Source organism: Nyctereutes procyonoides, unplaced genomic scaffold (assembly GCF_905146905.1).
Source record: "Nyctereutes procyonoides isolate TBG_1078 unplaced genomic scaffold, NYPRO_anot_genome, whole genome shotgun sequence".
Classification (NCBI taxonomy): Eukaryota; Metazoa; Chordata; class Mammalia; order Carnivora; family Canidae; genus Nyctereutes; species Nyctereutes procyonoides.
Window position 1 is genome coordinate 31,209,615 of NW_026575159.1, and position 23,919 is coordinate 31,233,533.

Here is a 23,919-nt window from a genome sequence, read left to right on the forward strand (position 1 = left end):
GACTCAAATTATGAATACGCATCGGTGGGGGATCTTGTACAAAATTGCAAAAACCTTCTACTGTCAGTGTCTGGCCTGTCAAGCCCAAATCCCAGGGAGACTAATCTTGTTCCCAGAGGCCTCCAATGCCTCGCTCCAGACGCTTTGAGCACCTGGACTTGGTCCACCAGCCCTTGGCAGGGGTTATTGACACATCCTTGCTCCTGGATGCTCTTGTCCGGACGGGCTGGAGCCTTTCCCTGCTGCAAGGCCCAGGCCCTCACGGTGACCAACAAACTGCTGGAAAATGTGTTTCCCCCTTGGGGTGTAGCTCCCGCCGTCTCCAGTGATGCAGGCACCCACTTCACGGGGACACCCTGCGAGCCTTGATGACCACCCCACCAGCTTCTTGGCATTACCCTGCTTGTAATAATCATAGCAACAACCCAACAACCCTGCTGTGCCCTGTTCTCTCTGAGGCTTTAAATGTGTATTCCCAGGGGAGCCTGGGTGGCTCAGGGCGTGATCTCAGGGTCCTGGGGTCAGGTCCCTGCATCGGGCTCCCTGCTCATCGGGGAGCCTACTTCTCTCTCTGCCTCTGCTGCTCTCCTTGCTTGTGCTTTCTCTCTCTCTCTCTGTCAGATAAATAAATAAAATCTTAAAAATAAAGTGTATGTTCCCAGCCACTGCTCACCAAGCCAATGACCTCCCCAAGACTGTAACTCCAGAGAAGAAATAAAGACAGACAGTGACCAGCTTGAACACTGAGCCTCAAGTCCTGGCCTGTGACTATCACAGAGATTTAACAAACGCACCAGGCCCGGTGGATGTCACACAGGATGGACAGAAGCAGCGGAACCTCACAGCCGGGGTCGGGGTGGCATGAATGCCTTGACTTCAGACCACACCTCTCGTCAAGCTTCCAGGTTGACTAAGAGGCCGCTGCTATAACAGAGGCAAGAGGTCCCAAACGCAGTCACCAAACCACGGCTCAGCACCTCACCTGGCTGCACTTTCCACCTCCCCTGGACCTGTGACCTGGGGCCAGTCAGGGATCTCCCGGTCAGCAGGGGTGAGGTAGATGCCCGGTAGATCCCTGCCAGACCCCTGCTTTTTCCTGGTCCCCATCTCTTCTGCCTATAAAATCTCCCGGGTGAGAGCCCTTTGTAGCTCCCTTCTCTCTGCCAGATGGGATGGTGCCTGATTCATGAATTGTTGAATAAAGCCAGTTTCATCTTCACATTTAGTCACATTTTTTTAAACAATGGTAAATCTTGGGGCACCCGGGTGGCTCAGTGGTTGAGCGTCTGCCTTCCGCTCAGGGAGTGACCGACCCCGGGGTCCTGGGATCGAGTCCCACATCGGGCTCCCCACAGGGAGCCTGCTTCCTTCCGCCTCTGCCTCTCAGTGTGTCTTTCATGAATAGGTAAATAAAATCTTAAAAAAAAAAAAAGCAACAGTAAATCTTGAAGTCAGGTGCTGTTATTGCAATGTTCTCCTTCTTTCAAGATTTTTTTTGGCCATTCTAGAGCCTTTGAAATTTCCATGTCAAATTTTAATGTTTATTTAAAATTTTAATGTTATCAAAATATAAAGTTTTGTAGTTGGGTAAGTATTACACTGAATTTATAAATCGGTTTTGGGGAGAATTGACATCTTACCGTTGTTGAATCTTCTTATCCATGAACATTGTATGTCTCTTCTCTTCTCATGTAGGCTTTCCTTAATTGCTCTCTACGATGTTTTGTGAGGATCTTGCACATATTTTGTTACATGTGTCTTTGAGTCTTTTACATTTTTAAAATCACTATTTTATTTTTAAGAATCTTAAAAAGATTTTATTTATTTATTTATTCATGAGAGACAGAGAGAGGGAGAGACAAAGGCAGAAGAAGAAGCAGGCTCCCTGCAGGGAGCCCGATGTGGGACTTGATACCAGGACCCCGGGGTCATGCCCTGAGCCAAAGGTAGATGCTCAACCACTGAGCCACCCAGGTGCTCCTGTCACTTTTTTTTTTAACTTTATCTTCTAATTGTTTGTTGCTAGTATATAGACATTCAGTAGACTTCTATTTATTGATCTTGTATTTCAAAATCTTGCTAATTTCTACTAGTCATTGACTGTTTTTAAAGCGTCTGTAAGATTTTCGCATATGCAATCACATTGTCTGCAGGGAAAGATAGTTTTACTTTTTCCACTGCAACCCATAGGTCTTTCCCACCTTTTCTGATCTTCTCAGGCTGGTTAGAAACGTCTGGGAAATTGGACCAGGAGTGCAGGGAGTGGACTGTTTGCCCTCTTTCTGACTCCAGGGGGTAGGGCTCAGTTGGTCATCTATAGTATAGGGTGTAGGTTCTCCATGGGTGTCAGTTTCCACATTCTCCTTTGTTCAGGGCCATTATCATCATGATATTGTGATTAATCATGGGAGATATATATTTGCTCTTCATCCCATTTCCAGCGGAGCCCCTACACCCTTAGGGTTTCCTAAGTGATAAGAAAGATAAAGGTGTCTTTTTGCTTTCATTCAAGCCTCTTGCAACCACACCTGAGTTCATGCTAATTGTGGGGACTTTGGAAGCCCAGAGGTAACCACAAGATGGGGCTGGTGGTCAGGAGAGCCAACCATGAGGAGGAAATCCCCCCACCTCCAGGATGATAGAGGAGCTGCATGGTGACTTCATTACCACTGGCCAACAATTTCATAGTCATGCCTGGTAGTGAAGACTCCATACACATTCAACGGGACCGGGGTCCAGGAGCTTCCTTCCAGGTTGGTGCTGGTGTGGGGAGAGTGACACGTCCAGAGAGCACACGGAAGCTCTGCTCCCTTTCTCCACATCGTGCCCTGTGCACCTCTTCCATCTGGCTGCTCCTGCATTGGATCCTCTTACAATAAACCAGTGATCCAGTGAGTGAAATGCTTTTCTGAGTTCTGTGAGCCTCTCTAGCAAATGAATCAAACCCATGGCAGGGGACACAGGACCCTCTGATCTGTAGCTGGTTGGTCAAAAGCATAGGCGGTAGGTGGACTTGCAGTTGGCATCTGAAGGGGGGGCATCTTGTGGGACAGAGCCCTCAACCTTTGGGGTCGCATGCCGCCTCCAGGTTATGTCAGAGTTGAATTGACACCCGGTCAGTGTCCACTGAGAACTGGAGAATCCCTTGGTGGCCTTGGAAAACACGCATGGAATCAGAAGCCTTTTGTCAAATGCTTTTCCTTCATTGAGACGACCATAATTTCCAGACTTTGTTCTGTTAATGTATTGAATCGCACTTACTGCTTTTCACATGTTAAACTGACCTCGTGTCCCCGGGGTAAACCCCCTTCCTTATGGGGTATTGTCTGTGTTGCTGGATTCATTTTGCAGATATTTTATTAAGGAATTGACTTCATCTTCACGAAGGCTGTTGGTCTATAGTTTTCCTGTAACGTCTTTGTCTGGGTTGTGCTGGCCTCACGTACTGATTCGGGATGTGTTCCTTCTTCTCCTATTTTTCTGAGAGAATTTGTAGAGAATTGATGGTGTTTATTCCTTAACTATGTGATGGAATTGACCCGTGAAATATCTGGGTCTGGAGTTTGCTTTGTGAGAAGGTTTATAATTATGATTCCAATTTCTCTGATACAAGACTACTCAGATTTTCTGTTTCTTCTTGTGTTAGTTTGATAGTTTGTATTTTTCAAGGACTTTGTCTATCAATATAAATAGCTTAGTTTATTGGAATCATATTTTGTTATTGCTGTCCCATGTCTAATGGATGTGCAACGATAATCCTGCTATTCTGAGAATGGGATCTTGTGTTTTTAATTTCTTTGATCAAGCGGTCAAAGAGCTTATAATTTTATCAACCTTTTTAAATAACTTACTGTTGGGTTTATTATTTGTCACTTTAAAAAATTTCTCTGATTTGTACTCTCGATTTTCTCATTTCCTTCCTTCTTACTTTGGGTTTAATTTCCACCGTTGGGAGAGCTTTTTAGATAATAGATTTATACCCTTTTTTCTAATATTGGCATTAAAACATAAATTTTCTTCTGAGGTTGCTTTATGTCGAAACTCACAAATTCTCATATGCTGTGTTTTCATAAGTGTTCAGTTCAAAGTATTTTCTACTTTCTCTTGTGACTTCTTTGACCCACAGATAATTTAAAGGTGTATTGTCTAATTTCCAAATATTTGGATATTTTTTCCAGTTACATTTTTGCTATTGATCTCTGATTTACATTCTGGTCAGAGAATGTACTCTGTTTGATTTCAGACTTTTTAAACGTATTGAAATTTGATATAGTGCCCAGCAAACGACCTGTCTCCATAAATGTTCTATTTACATTTGAAAGAAATGTCAATTAGATCAATTTTGTTAATTATGTTGTTCAAGACTTCTTTATCTTTAGTGATTTTCTGTCTTATTTTTCTATCAATTACCCGTATTTCTGCCACCCTGGTATCATTTCTACCAGATGCCACTTGTTACAGCTGTTCTGGGGTTACTGTTGTTAGTAACTGAAAGTATTAACTAGCATTTAACAAGGGCTTCCCGTGTATTGGGAGCAGTGAGAAGCACTTTGCGTGGGTTGCATCCTATAGTCCTCACAACAAACATTGGAACCAGGTATTTTATATCCCTACTGGACCGATGAAACTAAGGAACAGAGAGGCAAAGCAGGCCACCCACGTCACACAGCTGTGGTTGGTTGAATCTGGACTCGAACCCAGGTACGTCAGGGGGCCCATGTCTGTTCCCCCAGCACAGGAGCCCCTCACGCGGGCGTGTGGTCAGAGGGCGCCTGCAGGACACCATGCCTTGGCTGTGGCAGCTCCGTCCACTCTGGCCTGCTTCCTCCCACCTGGGTCTCAGGGTTTCTGTGTGTTCTTTGGGCCCGAGACTGTGTGTCCAGCACCCAGGATGGGGAGGAAGGGCCTTGTCTGGCTGGACTCCTGCTCTGGGCCAGGCATCCAGAGACCAAGGTTCAACACCCAGCTCCTCCATGGGTCACTTCCCCTCCAGGCCTGTTGGCTCATCCGTGACAGTGAAGCGTCTCCCTCCTTCCCCTCCCCACCCCTCCTCCCAGGGCCGGCAGGTGTCCTGCTCCCCTGTTGCCACCATCGTCCCCACAGGAGGCCCCAGTGGCTGGGCTCCTCCCTACCTGGGCCAGCTGCTCTTCCCAGCATGCCTTCTCTCCTTCATTGAAGATGGCCTCTGCGGGACAGAAGGGCATCACTGGAGGTCAAGTCTGATGTCTGCACGGGGGCTGGAGCTCTGGCTCCTTGTCCCCCAGCCCTTAGGGACTGGACTGAGTCAGGGTGGCACCATCCTGCCTCTGCTTGTCCTGGCTTTGTGGAGGGGGGTGGGCTGAGCTTGGGCTCGAGGTCTGGATGGGGTTGTGGCCCTGCCACCCTTGCTGTGTGACCTCAGGCAAGACATGCTGCCTTTTGGGGCCTCAGCTCACTGATGGTGAATGGAGGGGTCATCCCTCTGGGCCTCACCATTGGGAATGTGCTAGAATGTGGTAGCATCCTCTGGAGGGTAGAGAAGTAAGGCCTGGAGAGTGGTGTGCTGTGAGAATAGAAAGCTTTTATGGGACGTTGGAAACTCAAGCTCAGAGGGCAGCTGCTTTGGGGATGGCCCTGGGAGTCTCAGAGCTCATCCGGGTACAGAGGGACCTCCACCCAGCTTGCCAGTCCTGGGAAGGGTGTACGAAGTCCAGTTAAGCCCGGGCCTGCCTCTTCCCGGCCTCGGAGCCAAACTCCCAGGCTCAGCCTTTGAGGCTCCCCCTGCTGGGCCGGGCCCCCTCTAGATGGGTGAGCCTCCTACATCCATTTCTTTCCACCACCCCCAACCCCTTGCTGAGGTCCTGTGGGGGATCCGCACCATTCCCTCCTCAAACTCCTACATGTTCCTTGAGGCGTGGCTCCCACGTGGCTGCCTCCTCCTTCAGGAGGCCCTCCCTGAGGTCACCAGAGTGGCCCAGTGCCTTCTGGGGACAGCAGTGTGCTTGGCTCATGCTTGGGAGCGGACAGTGAATGAAAGCTGGTTCCTGCCTCCCTCTGGAGGCCGTGAGCTTCTGAGGCCCGGAACCCGGAGCCCGGCACAGGGCAGGTGCTCAGTCAGAGCTGCTTGTTTTGCCTTCGCTAAACACTCTTCCCGGCAAGACCCCTTCCTATAGGCCCTCCTTCAGGGTCCTCAGCCACCCCCTGGGTGTCCAGGGTGGCCCTTCCCCCGGCTCAGTGGCAGTGGCTGCTCTAGAGGCACTGGAAGCTGGACACCCCAGGCCTGTGACACCCGGCTGGGTGGCTGGCGGTCTCCTTTCATGGGGGTCCCGATGTGGCCCAGGCTGGCCATGGGGTGGGAGCCGTGGGGGTGCTCTGGCATGGACAGGCCTGCCTGTCGTGTGGCTGGAGTCTGGCCCCGCGTGTGTCCTGCCAAGCCCCCTTCTGCATCTTTCCCTGTGATGTCCCCCTTGCCAAACCCCACTGCCCCTGGGACCCCGGGGATAGAAGCCAGCCCAGGCCAGGCTGGGGGTGCCTCAGGCCCCTCGGGCAGGACATACCATTCGAGGTCAGGATGCCCATCACGTAGAGGAGGCTGCGGTGAGGGAAGACGCCCGTCAGGACCTCGGTCTCCAGGTGCTGGGCCACCATGCGCCATGAGTGCCTACAGATGGCCAGCAGCACGTCGCTGGCCGCGTCCTGGTACACCTCCTCCAGCTCCTGGAGGCAGGAGGCAAAAAGGAGGAGTGGGCGCTTGGAGCAAGCTCTGGCATCTCCACGCGGGGTCGGTTTGGTAGACGGGGTGGCTAGTGTCCACCCAGGGTGGGCTGGGAAGCTGCGGCCAAGCTAGCCCGGTGCACAGGCGCCAGCTGAAGCACAGGCTCCCCCGGGGCTCAGGGCTTCTCGTGACTCTCAGCACCCCTGCTGCACCCCTGCTCCTCCTATGCTTCCTGCTGCTGAGCCTGGAGCGTTGCTCCCACCCGCCTGTCTCCCCAGATCTAGTCCAGTTTTAAAGGCTTCCCGGAGGCCCCTGCTCTGGAGATGCGCCCCGAAGGCTCCCGTCAACACCACTTCTTTTCCTGAGCTCCTGGCAGCTTGGGGCAACGTCATAGCCTTTGATTCTTTATCACCAGGAATCCAGAGCCACAGCCAATGGTCCTGCGTGGACTTCTGTTCCCGAGAAGCCAGGGTGTCAGGTGCCGGGGGCCACAGGCCCACCACGGTCTGGCGAAGTTTGGCTTCCTCTTTTCTCTGATTCTTAGTAAGAACCATCAGGTGATTCCGTGGCTGCAGGTGTGAGGGGGGTGCCACACGGTCGTCGCCGGGCTGAGGCCAGAGGTCCGCTCTGTGTTTGGTGGCATCTGAAAGTGAGGGGCCTGTGGTCCCTGGAGGCCCTGTGATGCTGTGGGACTCCTCCTAAGAAATCATTCTGTCGTTGGTAATTCACTGCAAGTCTCCATACGAGGGCTTCGCATTTGGGTGGTGCATTGAAGTCGATTTTGCTCTTCTCTGTTTAAAGATTTTATTTATTTGAGGAGGAGGGAGAGAGAGTGCACACAGTCCAGAGAGCGAGAGCACAAGAGTAGGGGAGGAGAAAGCAGACTCTGCGCTGAACAGGGAGCCCCACACGGGACTCGATCCCACGACCCTGGGATATGACCCCCGCCGAAGGCAGACGCTTCACTGACTGAGGCTCCCAGGCACCAGATTTTGCTCTTTCAAACACCTCAAAACAAACAAACAAACAAACAAACAAACAAACAAACAAACAAGCCACCTCAACAAAACAACATTTAGGAGATGATTTAAAAAGGACGACAGCAGCCACGGCCTGGGAGCTGGAGAGCCAGGGAGTGACAGGTGGCGGGGCTGAGCATGGGCCCAGGTGCTGGCCCTGTCACAACCGGCAGGACTCCCGGGGGGCGTGTCTCCCACCCCTCTGCACCTGGGGGGCCTGGGGGAGGGTTCAGAGGTTTAGGAAGGAGCCAGGTGCCCGGATGCCGTACCCACTCTGTGCACCTGGAGGGTCCAGCGAAGTCCGGAGGCTCGGTCCCCCGAGGGGGCAGCTGCGGGCCTGTGGCGGGAGGCCAGGCAGCCCACGGTGCTTCCCCGGGGCCTCCGCCTCCGGCTGGCGCTGTGGCAGGGTCTTCCCTGGGAACTCTGGGCGGCCCGGGATGGGAGACACGGGGGTGAGCACGGGTGGCGGGCGGCAGCAGATCCCGGCCCCCCCACCCCGCCCGGGTGCTCCGAGCTCCCCGTCGGTGCGAACCCCGGGCAGACAGCCACGCTGCAGAAGCCTCGGGTGTGCGAGACGAAAACCGGCACCACACACCCGACAAAACCAGAAAACAGCTCCTCGGAGGAAACGCAAGCCAAACAGAGATGAAAACTTCGAGCAAAGCTGTGTGTTGAACATCCCGAGAGATAAGAGGAGGTATTGCAGCCATGAATGCTATAAACAGCTTAATGCGAAAAGGAACATTCTGGAGGCGAAAACCAAGATCACGAGAGAGTCGGAGGCACCAGGGGCCCAAGCTGGAAATGCCACGGGAGGTCCGCAAGACTATGAGTCTTCAGAGAGCAGAACAGAGGACAGGGAACTGGTCGGGGGGAGACCAGGGGAGAGTGGGGGGACTGCCGAGCACCCCACACCCCTTGCCTATGTGTTAGGTGTCTCTGAAGCCTCGGGGGGACGAGGGCAGAGAAACCCAGGGGGCCAGACCATCAGTGAAGTATGGGAGGAATGTTCCAGAAGCAAGGGGCCCAAGCAGCCAGACTGCAGGAGGCAGGGCCAGAAGGCATGGTGGCTAGGGACAGACGCGGAGCGAGGCACCCTTGGGAGCCGCAGACACAGGAAGGTGCTGCAGGCCAGCCCGCGGGAGGGATGAAGGTCTAACGTCCAGGATGGCTCTGAAGTGTCTGGCCGCACCTAGGGCAGTGGGACATTATCGCCAATGTGACAATGATCTTGTCAAACAGGAAAGAACTGACCTGCAAAGCCAACGAAGAGTGTATTTGGGGCCTTTGGGGAATTCCGATCTGGGAGACACAGATCCAGCAGGCGACGGGAATGTGCTGGGAGAGGGGAAGAGAGAGAGATTCTCTTCATTTTCCAAAGATTTTATTTATTTATCTGACAGAGAGAGTGCGCACAAGCAGAGGGAGCTGCAGGCAGAGGGAGAGGGGGAAGCAGGCTCAGCAGGGAGCCCGAGTGGGGCTTGATCACAGGACCCCGGGTCATGACCTGAGCTGACGGAGCCGCCCAGGGGCCCAGAGAAAGAGTTTATAAAGGCAGAAACCACAGGCTTATTACGGAAGCTGTTTGAAAGGACTACGATTGGTGGAGGCAAAACTGATTCACGTTGGTCCCCACAGGATAGGTCCCTCTGCTGGTTGCCAGGGCGGCGCTCAGTGAAACAAGCCTCACTCTGGGAAACGCAACGCGACGTGGCGGTTTGTGGTCGGCATGGCCTCAAGTTCACCCTCATCCAGGGGTGGGTGTGCAGGAGACCAACGTCCCTGGTGACCTCTGCTGCCACCCCGACAGTCCTGACTTCATTTCAGATGTTTCTGTCCACAATCTCCAACACAGAGTCTGGGGTGAAACAACAGAGAGATTTCCAGAAATGCCTGGTCGCCACCTGTACTTCCCAAACACCCTTTTTCAGGATGCTGTGTGTGCATGTGTGTGTGTGTGTGTGTGTCCTCAAAGCGAGAGAGCAGGCCAGGAAAGAGGAAGGCTCGGGGTATCTGGGATGCCGTCCTCAGCTGCCAAGGGCTACCGGGGCCCCAGACTGGGCTTTGGACACCAAGACGCTGGCAGACAGGCTGGGCTGGCCGGGACCTGGGTGATGAGGTGCCTGCTGTCTCCTGTGAGCCCTGGGCCAGCTCGCGGTGCCTGCTGAAGTGCCCGACCCACGCTGGAGAGCTGGCGGTGGGCGGCGGCGTGCGCAGAAGCGGGCCCAGCCTCGGAGAGGCTCTTGTCCACCCTCAGGGAGGCTGAGCCAGGCTGGCGCCCGGACGCTGGTCGGCTCCGCTAGCCCTGCAGCCATGGACAGCCTTCGTGCCCCGTGCCCCGGTATTACCACTGCTCCGTCGACTATACATAGGTGCCTTACATTTTAAAAATATGCCTGACATGCTTCACACAATGACTTAAATTAAAAAAAAAAAGGACAGAAATTTGGAACACATTTACACGGGCTATGGACTTTGTTCTTTGTTTTTCCCTGACTCCCACACTGGGAAGGGTCCACAGGCCTCTCTGCAGGGAGCCTGGAGGCTGGTCACGCCGGCCATTTCCCGGCCAGGTAACTGCTGCAGGCAAGTCTCCTAGACCGCTGAGCCTCCCTCCATCTGTAAGCAGGGGTCATAAAGACCTGTTCCCGCTTTTTGGGGTGCCAAGGCTCGGGCCTGTGGTGGTGGGCCTCAGTGACAAGTCACGTCCACTTTGGGGCAGTCCTGGGCTGGTCTAAGGAAGAGCCACCAGCCCCCAAGTCCCTGGAGCTGAAGTCAGCCGAGGCCATGGCCAGGCCTGGGGCAGGTAGGGCTGGTGCGATTCGGGACCAAACCGAAGTCTCCAGCAGGCGAGACCAGGAGGTGGCAGTGGAAGTTGAGTTAAGCCTGAAGAACGGGTGGGACTTGCAGGAGGGCTTCCAGAGCCTGAGTGTGGGAAGCATCCATGGTAGAACAGGTGGTGGTGGGGGCACCCAGGGCCCATCTCAGGGCTGGGACCTCTGGGAGAGGGCTTTATGCTCCAGCTGACATTTGGCTCTTCTACTTTCGGGGCCAGTAGACCCAGACAAGCCATGAGCTTTCCGAATCTCACCTTTCTCAACTGTAAAATGGGTGCATGAGGTTGTCCCTCTGAAAAAGCTGGTGGTAAGAAAATGAAACGGACAGAAATCACTTGGTCAACCATAGGGCTGACCACCCCCAACATTATTTGGATGCTGGGGGCAGCAGCCTGTATTCCCAGAAGTGGCCTATTTTCTGGGATGGGAGGCATACCGTGGACTTGGTCATGTTCTCCAGGGCCAGCTGCATGAATGATTTCTGCCAGGCCTCTTCCAGGGAGTTGCTGGCTTCAATGACTGCCTCCAGGACATGGAACAGCCGGAACTTGTGCCGGGAGGAGATCTGTGGGTGGCAAAGTGGGCAGAGGCTCAGGGACAGACTGGGTCTGGTCACACAGGGAGTTGGCTGCCAGTGTGGGGAGGCTGAGGAGGCCAAGGAGGCCAGAGGGGGAGGGCCCCAGTGGATGCACTTGGCCATTTGTCCAATAATCATTTAGTGAATATTCACTATGAGCAGGCCCTGAACTAGGTTCTACAGAGACAGATGAATAAAAGTTTGTCTCTACCTTCAGGAACTGTTATGGGATTTTAAAGACATTTTGCCTCTATAGTCAGTTCATTCATTCATTCACCCATTCATTAAAACTTAATCATATCTTCCCCCTAATTATCCATCCATCTACCAACCTATCCATCTATCCACCCATCCACCCACCCACCCATCCACCATCCAACCATCTATCCATCTATTCAACCATCTACCCCATCCATCCATCCATCCATCCACCCATCCACCTATCCATCTAACCATCCATCCGTCCCTCTCTGCCACTTAATCACTCTGTGACTTTAGGCAGATCACTTTCCTTTCCTAAGTCTGTTTTCTTATCTATGGGGATCATAACATCTATATCGTGAGACTATTCTGATTTTGGCCCACCTTCCTTCCTCCCCATTTAACTCATTGGACATATGAGGAGATAGACTTGCCTCAAATCATTTAGCTGCACCAAAGAGCCAAGATTTGAACCAGCCTTGAGGTCTGGCCCTCCCCACTACTCCCCATGCAGACCCTCCAATGGCCCAAGCAGCTCCCACCTCTGGATTGTCTACCAAGTAGTCATGGATGGTTTCCAGCACCAGGTTGGGGGCTCTGTAAGCCATGCCTTTGATCTTCTTGATGATGTACTTCAGATGGAGGGGATCTGACCCATTCAGGTCACGGAGCATCTTGAAGCAAATGGCTAAAGGAGATGGAAAAAGGTGTGGGGTGGAAGTGCTGTGGGAAGGTTATATTGTGCCAGCAGGGACAGGTGAGCAGGGAGGGGGTAGGGCCAAGGAATGGGAAATAGTGATCTGAAAATGAGGACTAAAGAACCATAAACAGTGGGAATTCCTGGGCCACCTAACTATCCAAACAGTCCTCCTGGAGTTCGAGATAGGGTAGGAAGCAGGAATGCATGCAGGTTTCACACCCTTATATACCCATGTATATTTCTTTTTTTTAAATTTTTTTATTTATTTATGTATGATAGTCACAGAGAGAGAGAGAGGCAGAGACACAGGCAGAGGGAGAAGCAGGCTCCACGCACCGGGAGCCCGACGTGGGATTCGATCCCGGGTCTCCAGGATCGCGCCCTGGGCCAAAGGCAGGCGCCAAACCGCTGTGCCACCCAGGGATCCCATACCCATGTATATTTCTATCCATTTGTTGATTCTACCACTTTTTCATGCCTCCATTTATCCAATCATCTATCATCTACCTATCCATTGATCCATTTGTCCATCCACCCACACATTCATCCATATGTCTGTTTGTACATCATTTCATCTATTCATTCACTTCTCTGTCCATCCTTACACTCACGCACCAATCCATGCAGTAATAAATGCATCTAGCTGTCCATCATCTGCTCATAAATTTATCTACCCACCTGTCCATCCACCCACCCATTCATAAATTTATCCATCTATCCATCCATCCATCACTCATCCACTCAAATTAGCCATCCATCCCTCTGTCCCTCCATCTATCCATTCCTTCACCTCTTCACCCTCCATTTAGTCATTCAACATTCAATGATGTTCCTTCTCTGTGGTCATAGCACTGTGAATGAGGCCTCAAAGAGGAGTCAGGACCCAGCTCAGTTCTGAGGGAGCCTTCAGCCATGGGAGCCCTACCCAATATCAGTGGATTTGGTTCTGTAGTTGTATAGAAGGCCCTGGGCACACAGAGAGGGGAGGGGAAATACATCCCAACAAAGATGGCCATTCAGGACTGGCTACTCAGAGGAGGTGGCAATTTAACTTTGCCTAGAAGGATGAAGGCAAGTCATCCTTTGAATGAGGGGAACAGCATTCCTGTGAGAGGGTCAGGCCTAGGCTGAGGTCCTAAGGTGTGAAGAGGTGTGGTAAGAAAGTGAAAGATGAGGTGTGAGGGAGGGAATTTTTGGGCTTTGGATGGTGCCGCAGAAAGCATGAAGAGGCCAAAGAGGTTGTATAGGGCTCATTGCTGAAAGCCTCATTATGTCCACAAGGTCCTCGACATCTATAAGGTCTCGGGGCGTGGGGGGGTGGATTCTCTCTGGCCCTCATCCCCAGGACTCTTTTGAGTGGAGGGACCTGATGGAGTCTGTTGTTGACCACCCCATCTCTACCTTGCCAGAGTCCCAGGGCTGGTGATCACCTGCATTGTAGGCTTCCTCCATGAACATCTTGTGCTCCTTGGGCATCAGAGCAGCCTGGCTGCTCCGTGACTTGCAGAGAAGAATGGTGGTGGGGTGTGCCTGTCTGTCCCTGTAAGCAGGGTCCTGAGGTACCTTCATACAAGACAGGTCCTTCATGGATCTGGAGATAGGGGAGGAGATTCTGAAATGGAAAAGAAGTCCAGGGTGTACATATCTGGGCACCTTTGAGTGCATTCATGAATGCAAGTCCAGTAGACACTGAGAGCCATGTTGGTCAGGATCAGGCTTGGTAACATGCTTCTGTGTGTCTGTCCTTCTATTTAATAGTCTGCCTGAATTCCAAGGGGGGAGAGTAAAGAAGGAGTCTGGAGGGGATGCCATTAAGTAGGCAGCATTGCCTGTGGGCCTGGAGAGGGGAATGCCGTTAAGTAGGCAGCATTGCCTGCGGGCCTGGAGAGGCCTGGCTTCCCAGCAAGGGCTGGTGGCATAGATGTGGCCGGCAGGACCAGGAGGGCTCCAGGTATGGCATCCCCAACTCTAGCTCTTGCACTGACCTGGAGGAGCCTCTTTTCAGGGCCACACATGAGACTGCCCTGGCTACTCAGATGTCACTGAGGAGCCTTTGAGGGAGATCCAAGAGTTGTGGGAGCAGGAGCCATGAAAATGGATCCACTGGACCACAACTCCATCTGTGCCCCACGGTCCACCAGCCTGGTCCTTGAGAACAATTACATGTGCGTGATGGAGACACTGAGAAGAACCATGTGGCAGGGACAAGGAAGAACATCTGCTCCTTGAAGCTGGTTCCTTCCTACTTCTGCTTCCCCTCCTCTTCTTCTGCAAATATGGGGATAGGAATCCCTCAGACTGTGCCCATTGCCAAAGTGGTCCAAAAAAGGAGGCATTCTTCATTTAGGGAGTGGTGACAACTTCTTGGATCCTCCTGGCAGGATTGGGTTCTACTCTACACTCTGGGACCTCATTTCTTGTTCACTCTCAGTTCCTGGTTCCCAAGTACTGACCACAGTCATGGTGTGTCCTTTCTAGCTGCTAAGGATATAACTAAGGAATATAACTAAGGACATAAGGGTATCTAATGTTTGATATTAGTGGGTTTGTATATTTTTTTTTCTCAATTTTTGAGTCATTTAAGGCAGGAGGGGGAATCTAGTCCTTGTTGTTCCATCTTGGAGGGAAGCCCAGGTGTTGTTTTCATCATTTTCAGGACTTTGGGTTTTTCCTGGGTGCAGTGGGGAACCATAGAGGGTTCTGAATGACATGATCTGACATACATTTCTTATGTGGTAGAATAAATTAATGGATAAATGTTAAGAGATGAACCACCTTCTGATATACCACATAATGTACCTATTGAATTTGTTCATGGTTTGTTGCCTTGCTCACATCAAATGAAAAATTACCAGGCACACATGGCAGCAAGAAAATTTGACCCCTAAGTCAGAGAAAAAAAAGTAATTGATCAAAAGTGACACAGAAATGACACAAATGATAGAATTAGTAGACAAGGACATTAAATGTTATTGTAACACTATTCAACATGTTCAGCATGATGGATTAAAACATAAGCTTGGTAAGGAGAGACATGGAAAAAAAACAAGATGAAGAATACAACATTTGAGATTAATACACTGGATGAGTTTAAGGGCAGATTAGACACAGTAGAAGCAAAGATCAGTGAACTTGAAGACACTACAGCAGGAACTATCAAAAAATGGAACACAAATAGAAAAAAGGCTGGAAAAAATGGAACAGAGCAGCAGTGAATTGTAGAACAATCTCAAAGGGCATAGTGTGTGTGTAATGTGAATCCTCATGGGGGAAGAAAGGGAGACAGAATATAATATTTGAAGAAATAATATCTGAGGTTTCTAAATTAATAAAAACTAAAAATCCCACGAATCCAAGAAACTCAATGAACCTCAAATGAAAGAAATGTAAAGAAAACTATACAAAATGATCTTGAAATAAAATTGCCTAAAGCCAATGCTTAGAGAAAATCTTAAGAAAGAAAGCCAGAGGAAAAAGGTGCATTATAGGCAAAAGTTTAAGACAAGAACAAGAGTATAGTTCTAGTCAGAAATAATGCAAGCCAGGAGAAATGGAGCAACATTTTAAAGCACTAAGTGGAAAAAAAATACCTGGCAAACTAGAATTCTACACACAGAGAAAAAAATATAAAAGATTGACAGTAAAACCAAGCCTTTATCATATGCACTAAACCTGAAAGAATTTATAATCAGCAGATCTGCACCATAAGAAATGTTTGTGGAAGTCTGTCAGAGAAGGAAAATAATACCAGATGGAAATATGGAAATTCTTTTCTTACACAAAAGAATAAAGAACAGTGGAAATGGTAAATATGTAGGCGAATGTAAAATATTTCTCCTGATTGTTCAAGTTTAAAGTAAAAATAACAATGCTTTGTAGGGCCTAAAGAAATGTAGAAGTAAAATATATGTCAACAGTACCATAAAGGCCAGCAGAGGGAAATGGAAATAAGATGTTGTAAGATTCTTACACTATAAGTAAAGTAGCATAACATCATTTGAACATAGACTGAGATATGGTAAACTTGTAAACTATAAGCCCTAAAGCAATCACTAAAAAATCAAACAAAGAGCAAACTAAAATATATATAGCTAATAGGCCAACAAAAGATATAGAGGAAAAGAGAATCAAACAAAGAGCAAACTAAAATATATATAGCTAATAGGCCAACAAAAGATATAGAGGAAAAGAGAAGCAAACAGAAGAAGAAACTAAAATATATATAGCTAATAGGCCAACAAAAGATATAGAGGAAAAGAGAAGCAAACAGAAGAAGAAACAAAGTGAAAATAAATTGCAAGGTGGTAGATTAAAACCAAATTATATCAATAGTCACATTAAATGATTTAAATATCTCAATCAAATAGCAGAGTCAATAGTCACATTAAATGATTTAAATATCTCAATCAAATAGCAGAGAGTGTCAAATCGAATAAAAAATCAAGACCCGAGTATAACCTACCTATAAGGTATATGCTGGAAATGTAAGAGACACAAATAAATGAAAAATAAAGGATGAAAATGATATACCATGCTAACAATAATCTGAAGAGAATTAGAGTGGCTATATTAATATCAGATAAAGTATAATTGAGTGTTAATAATATAACCAGGGATAAAGAGAATGAATTCATAATGATAAAGGCATCATTTTACCAAGATGACTTACAATTCTAAATGTTCATGTACCTAACAACAGAGCTTCAAAATATATAAAACAAAAAAAGATAGAACTCAAAGGAGAGATAATTGAAGAATAGTTGAATCATAGTTGAAGATTTCAGCATCCCTCTGTCAGTAATTGATAGAGCAAGAAGATAGATAATCTTTAAGGATATAAAAGACTTGAACAGTACCCTTAGCAAATGGAATCTAATTGGCATTTACAAAACTCTCCATTTAACAACAGAAGAACACACATTCTTTTCAAGTTGATGTGGAACATCTACCAAGATAGATCATGTTCTTGGGCCATAATATAGTCTCAGTAAGTTTAAAAGGATTCAGATCAAACAAAGCATACACTTTGACCACAATATAATTAAAATAGAAATGAATCACAGATAGATAGATGGGAAATCCCAAGTATTTTGAAACTAAATAACAATTTTAAATAATGCATGAGTCAAGAAGAAATTGAAAGTTAAAAAGTATTTTGAACTGAATGAAAATGAAAACACAATATATAAAAAATACATGAGATGCAGCTAAAGCAGTGCTTTGAGGGAAATTTATAGCATGAAAACCTATAGCATTAGAAAAGAATAGAGGTCTGAAAAACTAGGGTGAAAGGGGCGTATGAAGTCCAAAGAAAGAAAATGATAAAAAGTAGAGCAGAAATCAATGAAGTAGAAAACAGAAAAACAATAGAGAAACATCAGTGAAACCAAAAGCTGACTCTTTGAAGAGATGACTGCATTTGACAAACCTCTATCAGGCTTTATTAGGCCAAAAAGGAAGAAGACACAAATTATTAATATCAAGAGTGAGGATGGGTACATCATTAAAGATCCAGCTTACAGACATTAAAAGGATAATGAGAGCATATTATGAACAACTCTATACCAATAAATCTGACATCCTAGATAAAATGGATGAGTTCCTTAATCATAAAAACCAAAGCTTAAAATCAAGAAGAACTAAAAAACCAGAGTAGCCCTTTGTCTACGATTAACATTGGATTTGTAGTTGAAGGCCTTCCCTCAAAGAAAACTTTAGGCCTTGGTGGCTTTACTCTTAAACTCTACCAAGCATTTTTAAAAAAAATTTTTTTTTAATTTATTTATGACAGTCACAGAGAGAGAGAGAGAGAGGCAGAGACATAGGCAGAGGGAGAAGCAGGCTCCATGCACCGGGAGCCCGATGTGGGACTCGATCCTGGGTCTCCAGGATCGCGCCCTGGGCCAAAGGCAGGCGCCAAACCGCTGCGCCACCCAGGGATCCCTCTACCAAGCATTTAAGGAAGAAATGGTATCAATGCTATAAAACTCGTGTAGAAAATTAAAGAGGAGGGAACGCCTCCTAGCCTAGCTCATTCAGTGAGGTGAGCCTTTAGTACTTGATACCAAAACCAAAGAAATTCTTAACCTAAGAATCCAAAATATATAGACATGCACATCTACCATGACTAGGTGGGCCTTATCCTGGGCATGCAAGGCTGGTCAACTTTTGAAAATCAGTGTAACTCCCCATATTGGAAGATGAAAGAAGAAAATCATATAATCACCTCAGTAGATGCAGAGAAAGCATAGGCAAGGAAAACAAAATTCAACATCTATTCACGATAGAGACAAGAATGAAAAGAACTTGCTTAACTTGATAAGAAGCATCCACAAAAATCCTACAGCTAACGTCGTACTTAGTGGTGAAGACATCCATGTTTTCCCCACGTCATTGGGAATGAGGGAAGGATGGATGTCTGTTCTCACCACTTCTATCCAACCTGGTACTGAGGCTCAGTCAATACAAACAGGTAGGAAAAGAAATTAGAAGTGTGTAGACTAGGGCAGCCTGGGTGGCTCAGCGGTTTAGCGCTGCCTTCAGCCCAGGGCCTGATCCTGGAGACCCGGGATCGAGTCCTGCATCGGGCTCCCTGCATGGAGCCTGCTTCTCCCTCTGCCTGTGTCTCTACACCCCGCTCTCTCATGAATAAATAAATAAAAAATCTTTAAAAAAAAGTGTGCAGACTGGAAAGGAAGAAATAAGCTATCTTAACTTAGAGAGGATGTTATCACCTAGTTAAAAAATTCCAAAGAACCTACAAATAAGCTACTAGAACTGAACAGTGAGTCCAGCAAATTTGCAAAAATAAAGTCAGGGTACAATAATCAGTCATGTTTCTCTGTACTAGCCCTGAGCAACTGGGAATCGAAATTAAAATGGTGCCATATACAGTAGCATTAAAGATCACGAGATATTTAGGTACACATCTAGCAAATAATTGCAAGGTCTGTGAACTGTAAAATATAAAATTAGCAATGAAAGTAATCAAGAAGACTTCAACAAGTGGAAAGATATATCATGTTCAACAATATTGTTATGATGTCAGTTTTATCAAAATTTATCTAAATATTCAATGCGAAAAAGACTCACATGTACAAGACCAGCTGATTTTTTTTAAAGTCAGAGCTCTATTAATTTAATTTTAATTTTCCCATCCAATGTGGGACTTGAACTCACAACCCTGAGATCGAGAGTCACATGTTCTATGGACTGAGCCAGCCAGGGGCCCCAAGGCCAACTGGGTTTTGATAAAAGTGCAAAAGTGATTCAACTAAGAAAATGTATTCGACAAATGGTGTCGAATGGCAATAATTGAAGGTACACATGCAAAAATGCTCAATTTATCCTTCACACTCTATACAAAAATTAACTCAAGATGGATCACAGACCTAAAAGTAAAACCTAGAGTTCTAAATTTCTAGAAGGAAATGCAGGAGAAAATCTTTGTGATCTTGGGTTAGACAAAGATTTCTTAGATGTGACACGAAAAAGCATAATCCATAGGAAAAAAACGTTAAATTGGATCTCATGAAAATTAAGAACTTCTGCTTCTTTTTGAAAAAAAAAATAATTTAGATTCATTTTGCCAACATAAAGTATAACACCCAGTGCTCATCTCATCGCGGAGGCATGCGCACTCCTTAATGCCTGTCACCTGGTTACCTCATCCCCCCACCCAAGAATTTCTGCCTCTTGAAAGACATCTAGAAAAAAAATGAAAAGATAAACTGTGGACTTGGAGGAAATACTTGCAAGTCCCATATCCCATGCAGATCTGTATCTGGGATGTATAAAGAACTCACGAAACCAAACAAAAACTCAAACACAAGCACAAACAATCTAACAAAATACAAAAGATTTGGGATCCCTGGGTGGCGCAGCGGTTTGGCGCTTGCCTTTGGCCCAGGGCGCGATCCTGGAGACCCGGGATCGAATCCCACGTCGGGCTCCCGGTGCATGGAGCCTGCTTCTCCCTCAGCCTATGTCTCTGCCTCTCTCTCTCTCACTGTGTGACTATCATAAATAAAAAAAAAAAAAATTAAAAAAAAAAAACAAAATACAAAAGATTTGAACAGACGTTCCACCCAAGGAGATAATCTGATGGCAAATAAGCACCTAACCAGTGCTCCCTATCATTGCTCATGAGGGAGACAAGTCAAAACCAAAGTGGGATAGGACCACACATCTCCTAGAATGGCTAAAAGTGAAGAAAAACCTGGAAATACTACACGCGGGTGGGTAATCGGGCCTCTCGAAGGGCTGGTGAGGATGCGGGAAGTGGTGTGGCACTTTCTTGGGAGGTCACACATATGCTCACGATCCCACGCTGCCGCTCCACTCCTCAATGTGCGCTCAGGTGACCTAACAACCCACGTTCACACAAAATCTGTATGCGAGCGTTTGTTAACGGCTCTTTGTGTGGGACAGCCCCACGCCGAAGAAATGCACGTGTCCTCTGGCACCTGCGTCAACTGTGTATTATACCCACGGAAGTACTGACCGGACCAGCAACGAAAAAAAGAAATGAATCGCTGAGAAACAGGACGGCGGCGATGGTCCGGAAGCGCATCATGCGCCACGTGAGCGAAACCAGGCCCTGAAAGCCCCTCACTGTGTCGCCCCATCTTTCTGACTCTCTCTGAAGAAGGTCACATGTGACAGGAAACCGGTGAGCGGTCCCCTTCCTGGGGACAGGGAGCTGGTGGGGAGGGCTGGCCACAAGGGGCATGGGGGACCCCGGGGAGCTAGACCTGTTTCAGATCTTTGCGTGTGGTGGTGGGTTCATGGCTGTGTGATGTTGTCCAGGCTCTGCACGGCAGTCCACTATGGACGGTGACTCTTACAGCGCGTAAATTATACCGTCACGGAGAAGAAAGCAGCATCTCTAGGAACAGAGGTGATTTCACCCCCTCTCTGGCCTCATTTCCTCCTGCCTTCTCTTGCTGACGCCATCCCGGCCCCAGTGAGCTCCTGCTGCCCCCCACCTCCAACCACCAGGCGCGTTTCTGCCTCAGGACCTTTGTGTTGGCGGGCCCTTGAGTCTGGGCGACGTCCTTCCTCCAGATAGCTCCTTGGCTCAGTTTCTCACCTCCTTCCGGTCTTGGCTCAGTTATTACCTCCTCGACGAACTTATTTAAGATTGCAGCCTGCCCCTTGCCCTACCTCTCCACCCCCTGCCCCTCTCCATTTTTCCCACATCACTCTTAACCTTGTAACATTTTACAACTTACTTTATTGCATCTACTGCTGATTGGCTGTCTGCCCCCCTGGGAGGTAGCCCCCTGGGCAGGGTCTCTAGGTCTTGTCTCGGGCCTATGACGGAGCCTGGCACACCCAGCAGGCGCTCAGCAAACATTTGTAGGATGATTGGTAGAGCGATGTATCAAAGCAACAATCTGCCCATCCCGATCCCTGTGGCAGCTGCTAGCTCTCCCCCCGCAGCCCCCTCGCCAGGCTCCAGCTGCCCAGGCCCGTCCCCCTTGACTGGTGGGCCTTTGCTCTGAGGCCCCGCCGCCCAGAGCACAGGTCCTTTCTCTTCCTCTCGTCCTGTCCCTTCAGGGCAGCGCACAGACGCCCACCCTTCAGCCTCCTGGACTTGGCAGGGCACTTGGAGTGTCCCGGAGCTGGGGGTGCCTCCCCTGGACTCCCCGGCTGACTGGCTCCCCTGCACCCTGGTGTCACTGCTGACCCACCCTCTGGACCTTTTCCTCCCCACGTGTCCCTGGGGATGTGCCGTCTGTCGCTGGGTCCCCAACATGTCCCGGGGCAGCTGTCAGGGAGGGTCTGCAGAAGGAACGCGTGCACGGGTGAGTCTGAAGCACGGGGGGCCTTCCTCAGGCAGTGAGACCCTCCTCCTCCCGTCCTCCCGTCCTCCTGAGCTGTTGCTGGCAGTCCTGTTTCCTCCAGCTCCCTTCCCAGATGGCGTTCACACTCACTCCATCCCATAGCCATGCCCAAGCCGAGGACCCTCCCCGCCATCTGCCTCTGTGGGAGCCCGTGACCGGGTGGCCAAGCAGGGGACCCTCCCGGGGTTGCCAGGGATGTCGCATTTCCCCACTCGGCCAGCCCGACCTCAGCAGGCCCGCAGGGTCCGGGGCACGTGTTGGGATGACGGGGTTTACAGGGTGTCGGGGCAGAGACGGGCTGGGCCTTGGCCGGGGGTGGCTGTGGAGCCCTCTGCAGAGCACAGGGCAGCCTCGGCCCTTCCTGCCGTCATCCCCTCGGTGAGCACTTATTAAATGCTTCTGTGTGCCAGGCACTGCTCCAGGCCCTGGGGGCCATCTGAACGAAACACACAGAACACCCTTCCTCATCGTGCTCGCGTTCTAGGCGGAGGCGATGGGCAGACCCTGTGAGATGGAGAAGCTGAGCAGGGACAGGGTTTGCACAAGCTGTGGAGCCGTGCTAGACGAGCCTGGGCGGGGAGCCCCAGCCAGTGGGGTGCCCGGTGTGGGGGCGCTGGGTGGGAGGAGGATGAGTGCTGTGTGGACGGAGGATGAGTGCTGTGTGGACGGAGGCCTTCAGGGAGGGGCGCCCTCGCCCCGGCTGCATAGAGCGTACTGCCGGAGAGCGATGAGCTCCCCTCTCGTCCCCTCACCTCCCACCCTCCAGCCCCACCTCATCACACTCCATGCAGTCCTCGCACACCCACCCCACGCGGTGCCGAGACCCAGACAGGCCCAGTGACCTGTCCCAGAACACACGGCCTCTGCGGGATGGTGGCCGGTGGGGCTCAGGGCACACTTGAACCTTCCTACCACCTCGCACAAACCAGCCACTTCCCTGCCGCTCCCAGGAAGCGCGGCTTTTCCGATGGAGGCTGGCTGCTGCCACGGGTTGGGGCCCGGCTCCCCTCTGCACGCAGGGGGGACCTTGGGTTGCTCAGTGTCACCCACAAGCACTTGGCCCTGTATCCTGCCCTAAAATGGTATCCTAGCCCTGTGACGACCAAAACTGAATATATTTTTAAATACAGAAAAATGACAGAAGCATAGTCAGGCAAACAGCTGCAGACGGGAGCGTTTTCTCGCCTTAGAAGTGATGATCCAAGATGTGGCAAAGGAGGAGATGGGCCTGACAACACACACATGGAGGCAACTGTGCGCAGATCAAAATAACCGAGTTCAAAGCAGGTACGAAGCTGCTCCTTCTGGAACAGCCCGCCACAATGGGCGCCCCTCACGGGAATCCTGCACCGGAACCCGCCGGGGATAGTCGGGAGAGCCGGGCCCGCCTTGGGGCCCACGGAGGGCACCCTGGGTGGGGGGTCTGAGCTGGCAGGGGAGGGCGCCCGCCGGCCTCTGACCTGCTCCCCCACCGGCCTCCCCGGGGCCCAGGCAGGTGGAGCTGCCCGATGGCCGAGGGGTGCCTTCCTCAGGATGCGCCCGTCTTTGCACTACTGTCCGTTCTGCAGATAGGAAGCTGAGGCTCAGGGAAGCAGGGGGACAGTGTCAGCCCAGCTGTCCCCGTCCCCTCCTTCACGCCTGCAGTGTGGACAGGGCCAGTGACACGCGGCTACCCCCCACCCCCCGCTGTCCGCACCAGCAGCGGTATTGAATGCAGTGCTGTCCCTCCCAGCCTTCTCTCCACCAAGCGAAGGGCTGCCACGTGGGGCTCAACCCCAGGGACTCCTCCTTTCTCGGCTCAGGGCCTGGGCTCAGCCCCCAGATGCGCCCCCGGGGGTGCTCCTCGCTGCCCTGCAGGGAGGTGCTCTCCTGAAAGACAGGGAAGCCAGGGTACCTGTGGGAAGCAGGGCATGGGGCGTCCCCTTCTGGGTTCCCACGTGTCCCAGCCTGGCGCTGGGCTGCCCTGGGGTTCTGGGACATGGCTGATGACGTCCTATCAGCCGTGGTGTCGCTCTGTGACTTTTCCGAATGCTGCCCGTCCAT

At 50.0% G+C, this 23,919-nt stretch overlaps 1 protein-coding gene across 1 annotated transcript in view; it reads right to left on the reverse strand.

Moving 5' to 3' along the window:
• LOC129502440 (maestro heat-like repeat family member 5) overlaps positions 1-23,919 on the reverse strand; it is a 69,473-nt gene extending 45,554 nt beyond the window's left edge. The window contains exons 1-9 of the mRNA XM_055314044.1: positions 23,814-23,919; positions 23,214-23,438; positions 22,792-22,885; positions 22,629-22,739; positions 13,459-13,640; positions 11,871-12,016; positions 10,987-11,115; positions 6,537-6,696; positions 5,133-5,185 (exon numbers count right to left, since the gene is read on the reverse strand). Coding sequence (XP_055170019.1) covers positions 5,133-5,185; positions 6,537-6,696; positions 10,987-11,115; positions 11,871-12,016; positions 13,459-13,640; positions 22,629-22,739; positions 22,792-22,885; positions 23,214-23,438; positions 23,814-23,919 — 1,206 coding nt within the window. The remainder of the gene's footprint in view (positions 1-5,132; positions 5,186-6,536; positions 6,697-10,986; positions 11,116-11,870; positions 12,017-13,458; positions 13,641-22,628; positions 22,740-22,791; positions 22,886-23,213; positions 23,439-23,813) is intronic.